Raw genomic sequence first — 8,333 nt, 5'->3', positions numbered from 1 at the left:
TTTCAAACTCGATTGTTATATAACTGTTTAAATTTTTAGGTTAAATTATTTCATAACGTGATATTAAAAGTTTTATAATTAAAATTTTTAATGTTTAAAAAATTAACATAAAATAAATTAAAAAGCTCTATAAAAAATTCGCATTTGTTATGTGATATATTTATAATAAGTACTAAAAGAAATTAAATACTTTAATTTGGTACTTTGCTCGAGTCATTTGAAACTTATTTCTTTTAACTAAGGTCTATAAATTAGATTTTATGAATTTAAAGAGAATTTTAGTCTATGATATATATATCTTAATTGTTGCTTAATTAAAAAAAGAAACATGTTATATCATACATAATGAAACAATAATGTTCCTTTTGAATTGAAATCTTTAAGATTAGATTTACATGGAGCTGATAATAAGACACCTATTCAATTTCAATTCTACACATATCTACATCAACTTCATTGCAAGAAGTCACAATCTTTTAAAAATATATAAGTAGCGTTTGTTTTGAGGTAATGTAATGGAGACTAGAAGATTGAGACTCAATATCATGTTTGTTGATCTAGAGATTGGTACTAAAATTTCAGACTCTATCTCCAAAATTTAAGTATTTCAGTACCTCTAAAAAATGAAAACACAGAAGACTGAAATTTTTTGGGACGAAAACTGAAATTTTAATAACATTTTATACTTAAAATACCTCCATTTCAATTAATTAATTTCAGCTTTATCTTTTGTATAAATTAAATTAGAGTTTCATTCTTATTTTGGTCTCTGTCTCTTACTTTACACCTGTTGAATTTGGAAAAATAAAATACATTTAAAAGTGTTGACCAAACATTATTGGACTAATAGCAAATTGGTTGTGTGATGCATTTTATTTGTTATGCAGAAAATTAATTTGATCCAATTGGCCCAAAAAGATTGAAACTGGCTCATTCAAGCACAATAGCCTTATACCAATCTCAGCTGTACTACTCCATTCACTCTAAACTTGATCTAAGAAGGTTAGATGGCCAAACCATGAGAAAAGAAAGAAAGAAAGCCCATATCCCACTTCAAGCCCAATTTGGTGACCACACCCAAATCCATCTCACTTCAACAAAGTTACTAACTGGATAAACAAAGTTCAACTCAATTGAATCCCTTTTCACTTCCACCGAACACAAATTCTCTCTTCTCTCTCTTCTTTTTCTTCCTTAATCCCATCAATCTCTAAATCAAGAAAGAAGAAAGAGAAAAGATCTAAAACTAGGGCATAAAGAAGAATCAAAAGCTAGCATCCATTTTCAAGCAAGAAGAGAAAGTATAAGGGATACAATAAAGGGAAGATTATCAAGTACAGAAGATTACAAGAAGGTGGTTTTCTATTTGTGCTTCAACAAGAATCCTTGAAGAAATCTTCTGAGTATGAAGCACCATTCAAGCAACTATGAAGACAGTCAAGTCAAAAGTGCTCAGTGGCTCAACAATAATGATAAAAAATCAAACTTGGGGCCAAAGAAAGAATACACGGTCCAGATTCAAGAAGCTTGAAGAAAAATGATGAAAGAGAATGGTAAGGTTGCATGTCACTGCTTCAGCCTTTTCTCTCTCCTATGACCATGCCACTACTGTTTCTGATGTTGGAGAAGAAGACAATACAAGTGTTGAACTTGATTCAAACCTTGGAAGCTTCACTCCTCAATAATAGGGGTGAACGACCAAGGATTGAGTAAGAGAGAAAGAGCACTTGCTTCGATTTTCATAGCTCCCTAAGCTGTTCTTATTTTTCTCCTTCATAGTTTTTATTTTGTAATTCTTTTTCTCAATTTAGTCTATCTGAGTTTTATTGGAAAAAAGACAAACATGGTGAGGTTTGTAAGAAAAAGTCAATGAGTAAAAGAAGACAGTAGTGAGCTAGACTTGGAGAAAAAGCCATAGTTATATTAGAAATTCTTTGTAAGTCTTTCTGTTTTTTGTCATGATCTTGAGAGAATTCCCTTGCAAGTTGGGTTAGCACTTTGCAGTTGAAAGCTAGGGTGAGTCCTAGTCAAGTTCTGGTTAGGTTAGAATCTAGACTTGTTCCAAATAGGATTTGGTAGATCTTTGGGAGAATTGGTGTTTGTAATCTTTTGAAAAGATAGTGAAATTCTATCTTAGTTATGATGGAGACTGGATGTAGGCTACATTGCACTGGGTAGCCGAACCAGGATACATCTGTGTGTCATTCTCTATTTTCTTCTCTGTTTTTGGTTCAGCACTAAAGGAGACAAAAATAAATTATCTCCTGATTTCTCTACTTAGCCTCACTTCATTACAACTCTCCTTGCAAGTGACACGGTTCTGGCTCCTACCGCGTCAGGAGACAAAACTAAAGTCTCTCCTGTCTTTATTCATAGAATTACTACAGAATGCAAGGTTGGAAGCTGAAGAAAAAGGAAGCCAACATTCAACCCCCCTTCTCTTAGCCACTGATAACCATCAATTTGTATCAGAGCTTGGTCTCAAAGAGATCAAGTTTTGCAGCTTGAAGAAAAGATCCTGATGGAAAACAACAATGGTTCCAACGTGGTGGCTTACACTCTAACAAAAGGACAATCAAACAATAGACCTCCATTCTTCAACGAGAAAAACTACAATTATTGGAAAGAAAGAATGAAGATATTTATTCAATCGGTGGACTAAAACATATGGAAAATTATCATGAACGGTCCTCAAGTCCCTACCAAAAGTGGTGCAGATGGAGTTGTCATTCCCAAGACTGAAGCCGAATAGAATGATGAAGATAAAAAGAAGATAGAGCTCACTGATGCACCACTATTTCGTGGTATATTTTGTGCGTAATTAAGATGATTTTATCAACATTCTATCACACTTATCCATATAAAATGCATGGTTTTGTGTTTCCTTCCCAATTTCGCTTAATGGTTGAAAACATGCTTTTTAGACCCTAAATAAGCTATATAATTATCTCCCTTTATTACCATTCAATGTCGTGATCTGTTTGTTAAGTGATTTCAAAGCTTATAGGGGCAAGAATGGTCTAGAAAAGGGGAAGGAAGCATGCATAAGTGGAAGGAGCATGAAAAATGGAGTTTTGGAGCAGTGGTATTGACGCGCACGCGTAACCGTGGGAGCTGGATCCTAGATTGGCGTGCGAAAAGGGACACATATGCGTGGTTTGCGAGAATTCTCATCGACGCGTACGCATGGACGCGCGCACGTGACCTCTTTAGTGAAAACGTGCCTAGCGATTTCAGATGGTTTTCAGGCCCAATTCTGAGAGGAATTCTGGTGAAAAAAGATTAAAAGAACCAAGGATTGAAGGAGAACACATCTTTTAGACACTTTTTAGTTAGCTACTTTTGGAAGTTACACTTTTAGAGAGAGAAACTCTAACTTCTCTCTAGGTTTTTGGCCTTGTCAATTCCAATTGTACTTGGATTATTTGGTGAGATCTAAATTTGATTCAATTTTACATTGCTCTAGATTGTAGATCTTCTTCTTCTACTCTCAATTTAGTGTTCTTATCACTCTAATGTTGTAGATCTTGGATCTAGACCTTGTTACTTTGGTTTCCATTAATGCATTAAGGAATTTCATTTTCATTGTTGTTAATTGTTTGATTGTTGTTAATTGTTTGTAATAGTTAGCTTTAATTCAATTCCTTTCTCTAATTTTATGATGTCTTCCATTATTGCTCACCAAATGCTTGATAAAATGTCAACTTTAGCTATGGAGTAGTTCTTCACTCTTGGCTTAGGGGTTGGGTAATTGGAAACACTTGAATTATTAAGGTCTTTTGTTGATTGACAATTAGAATTTGCTAATTGATTTGAATGACACTAACTCTAGTATCTCCCTAGGATTAGACTAGGACTTGTGGACTCAAATTGATTATCTTCACTTGACTTTCCTTCATAGTTAGAGGTTAACTAAGTGGAGTAATAACCAATTGATGTCACAATTGATGGAGATAATGATGATAGGACTTCCAAGTCTCAACCCTAGCCAAGGCTTTTACATTGGTTGATTGTCATTCACACTTGTTTAGTTCAATTTCTTATGTCCATTAGCTTACTTGTTAATTGTTCATTGCTTTTATGCAAGCTTGTTTACATTTCTTGCATTCAACCTCAAACACCAAAGAGAACTCCTAACCAATGATGTGCATCTTAGGGAAACTCCTAGGGAGAACAACCCGAGACTAATACTCTCGGTTATTGATTTGAATTGTGGATACACATTTTCTATGTTTGATGCATTATAGTTTGTTGGTTTAGACTATACTCACGACATAATCCTATTGAAAAATTCTATACCGACAAAATATAGTTCATCAAAATGGTGCCGTTGCCGGGGAGTTGCAATTGTGTGCCATGTTGTTGGTTAGTGTAAATATGTGGATATGTGAATACTTTCATTTTCATTGATTGTTTGATAGTTCAATTGTTAGTTAGGATTAATCTTTGTTTAGTGCATCTTATTGTCATGAGCTCTATGCCTCTTCCATTGAATGACGCGATCACTACCGGATCCAAGCTTAGCCACTTTTGATCCCAAAATTGCGAGAACTTTATTTCATCTTAGGCAAGCTAGGAGACAGTTGGCTTTTAGAGGTGGTGAAAGAGTTTCTACCAATTCACCAACCGTATCCGAGGGTGAATCGGACATGTCATTTGAGGAGGAAACCATCTATTCTTCCATCGATACTACTAATTCTTCTTCTATCAATCTAGGTACCGAACCGATGGCCGCTCCAAGGAGAGTTACTCTTAAGGAAGCCGGTGCTCCGGCCTTTGTTCTTCAACCGCTTCAAGTGCGTTATCTGGAGTTAAATGCTAATTTTGAACTCAAGACCGCTTTGATTCATCTTCTACCCAAGTTTCATGGACTTTCCGCCCAAGACCCTATTAGACACCTTAGAGATTTTCAAGGTGTATGCTCAACAACTAGGCGGGAGGGTTCCAATGAGGTTGCTATTTGGTTGTTTACCTTCCCTTTCTCTCTAGAGGGAAGAGCCAAAGAGTGGTTCTACATTTTTCCCGATGAGGTTGTTAGTGATTGGAATTTGCTTAGAAAGGAGTTCTTAGATAAATTCTTTCCTCTGGAGGTGACAGATAAATTGAGGAAAGAAATTTCATGCATTGTCCAAGGTGAAATGGAAACTCTATACGAGTATTGGGAAAGGTTTCAGAGACTACTTGACTCATGCCCTCACCATATGATTGACACTCTAGTGTTGATAAACTATTTTTGCTAAGGAATGAAACCACAAGACAAGATCCTCTTGGATGACTCAAGCAATGGCTCCTTGACAAAATATAGAACGGCAGAGGAGGCATGATAATTAATCACCGATTTGGCCGAGTCCACCCAACACGCTAGACAAAGAAACAACCATCCAAGAGCTATAAATGAAGTTTTTACTAGTGGTGAGATCGCCGCCCTTACCAAAACCTTAGGAGAAATGACAAATATTTTAAAGCAACTCCAACTAAATCAACAACCTCCACCTCCTCAACCACAACAAAGTCAACAAATGGTCCCCCAAAGAGTGTGCAGAATTTGCTCTTGTTACACCCATTACACCGATGAATGTCCAAACCTCCAAGAAGATAATACCTTGGTGGCCACTAACGCCTACTACAATCGTCCAAACGAAGGTTATCATCAACAAGGAGGAAACTATAACCAAGGGGTAATTTCAATCAAGGGTGGCAAGATAACTCCAACCAAGGATGGAGAGACAATTATAATCAAGGAGGAAGGGACAATAGTGGGAACCAAAGATGGAACAACAACAACAACAACCAACAAAACCGATACCAACAAAATCCTCCATACCAAAATCAAAACCAAGTAAGAGCCTACCAAACTTACCAAGCACCTCATCAAAGGCAAGCACCGCCACCCAACCAACCACAAGCCTCCCAAATCACTTATCCTTCTCCCTCTTCCAACCAAGATGAGACACTCCGCTCCATCCTCCAAGGACAAAAGGAGATGCAAACAACACTTGCCGCAAGCCTTACCGGTCTCAATTCTACACTCCAAGCCCTTATTTCCCACATGGAACCCCCCTCAAACTCTACCTCTACCTGTACCATTCAACCCTCAAGCTCAAGTGCCTCACTCTCTCAACCTCTACCCAACCCCAAGGGTGGCATCAATGCCATTACCTTGAGGTCCGGCACCAAATTACAAGAGAGGAGTCATGAAGAGCCAAGTCCAATAGAGGTTGAGGATGTGGTTTTGATAGAAGAAGTTGAAAAGGAGGATGAAGCCCAAGAGGTAGTCGAAGAAGTGATTGCTCAACCAAGGGGTGGAATACCTAAGGATGGGGATGTCTTGCAATATGCTACTCTAATCCCATTTCCCACATTGGTAAGGAAGACCAAGAAGCGAGTTGAGTTGGACCCCAAAATGGTGGAGATGTTCAAGAAAGTTGAGGTAACCATTCATCTCTTTGATGCTATCCGCCAAGTACCTAAATATGCCAAATTTCTAAAGGACCTATGCATGAACAAGGAGAAGCTTAATGATTTAGAAACTATTCCATTGGGAAGCTCAATCTCTACTTTAATGGATGATGTGCCGGAGAAGTGTGGCGACCCCGGCCCTTGCCTAGTAACTTGCACCATAGATGGAGTCGAATTTGTTGATTGTATGTACGATCTTGGCGCGTGTGTGAGTATTATGCCCTTATCCATTTATGAGGTCTTGAAGCTTCCGCCGTTGAAACGGTCGGCCGCCCGATTTGTTTTGGCAGACAAAAGCATAATTTCTGTAGTTGGTATCGCGGAGGATGTTCTAGTGAGTATAAAGGGGTTGGTCTTACCGATTGATTTTCATATTCTCAAAATGCCCCCTAGTGATTCCGGGAGGACCTCATCTATCTTGCTTGGGAGGCCCTTCTTGAAAACCTCCCGGTTCAAACTAGATGCGTTTTCAGGTACCTACTCGTTTGAGATCGATGGAAGAGAAGTGAGCTTTAATCTTGACGAAGCCATGAGACATCCACCGGAGGATCACTCTATTTTCCGGTGTGATTCGATTGATAATGTTGTGGTCCAAGTTCAATAAGATGATTTTGATGGAAAGAGTATGATTCAAGATCCAAGTGTGGGGAGTTCCCACGTGTGTGAAGGAGATGCCTTATCACCTCCAATGTCACCGGATGACAAAGTGCCAAGTCACGAACAAAAAGTAGATTTGAAACAACTCCCGTCCCACCTAAAATATGCCTTCCTTGAAGATGACCAAAAGCACCCGGTAATTGTTGCTAAGGAGCTCTCATCCCACCAAGAGGAGAAGTTGCTTAATGTCTTGAGGAAGAACAAGAAGGCTATTGGGTGGAGCTTAGCAGACTTAAATGTCTTGGGGATACGCAACCTAGAGACCATATCCGAGTTAGCTACCGGGTGTGTCGTCTAGTAGTTTAACCGACGTGTGAGCTCATGGTCAGTAGGACAGGCATGCATCTTGTGCATTTATGTGATTTGTTTGAGAATGCTTTGTTTTGGCTTGTCTAATTATTTAACTGTAATTAACTGCTACTTGTCCTATCTGCTGTACTTGTTATCCATAACTGTGATTTTTCTTGATTGTATTGTTTGTGTTTGCAACTAAGAGACCCCTCATTTGGTGGAGGTGTGATGAGGGTGGTTCCACTGGTGTTTGGAGGGCTGGAAGAGACGGAAACTAAAGTGTTGAGTTTAGGTTAGGTTTAGGATGTGCATACCTTAGATAATTTACCCAATTCATGGCTTAGTGTATTCTTTTAAGTTAAAAATCTGAGTGTCGATGTTCTAGGAATGCCTCTGGCTTTCCCAAGACCTTATATATTATCTATGCGGGCACCATTACCATGATGAGAACTTCCGATTCTCATTCCATACATATATTGTTATTTTCAGATGAAGGACGCGAGGCACCGCACTGATCATTCTGGAGACTCTGTGGAAGTGAAGAACTATTGGGACTTAGGGTTGTACTTTGTTTATGTTTATATATGTATATAGATTCTCCACCTTGTATACATTATGTTTGTCTTTTTTAGAGGTTGACTTGGAGAAACAGGTTATTGGTTTTCTGTGTTGGGATAGTTTTGGGTTGTATATATATGTATATATATACTCCGGCTGGACTTGGTTTCGTAGGTAGAGCCTGGAGCTTGATATTCTTTATATTTTGGCATTCTACTCTTTATGTATATTATTTACCCCTTTCTTTTATCCGGCTTTCTGTTTACATGTGCGACGTGCTTCTTTTTTTTTTTTGCGATTTTGCTCAAATTTTCCTTCAAGGCTCCTAGTTACAAATTCCTTCATTTATATCTATGTATATACATTTT

General features: G+C 38.0%; 1 protein-coding gene across 1 annotated transcript; it reads left to right on the top strand.

Annotated features, from left to right (window-relative positions):
* The first annotated feature begins 5,983 nt into the window (after positions 1–5,983).
* LOC112763702 (uncharacterized) lies at positions 5,984–7,063 on the top strand. Its single transcript, XM_025809305.1, has 2 exons — positions 5,984–6,430; positions 6,491–7,063. Exons 1-2 carry the CDS (start codon positions 5,984–5,986, stop codon positions 7,061–7,063), a joined length of 1,020 nt encoding a protein of 339 aa, XP_025665090.1.
* Positions 7,064–8,333: the final 1,270 nt, after the last annotated feature.

The sequence above is a fragment of the Arachis hypogaea genome, chromosome 17, assembly GCF_003086295.3.
Source record: "Arachis hypogaea cultivar Tifrunner chromosome 17, arahy.Tifrunner.gnm2.J5K5, whole genome shotgun sequence".
Taxonomy (NCBI): Eukaryota; Viridiplantae; Streptophyta; class Magnoliopsida; order Fabales; family Fabaceae; genus Arachis; species Arachis hypogaea.
Note: the sequence above shows the minus strand (reverse complement) of the source record. Positions and strands in the feature narration are given on the sequence as shown.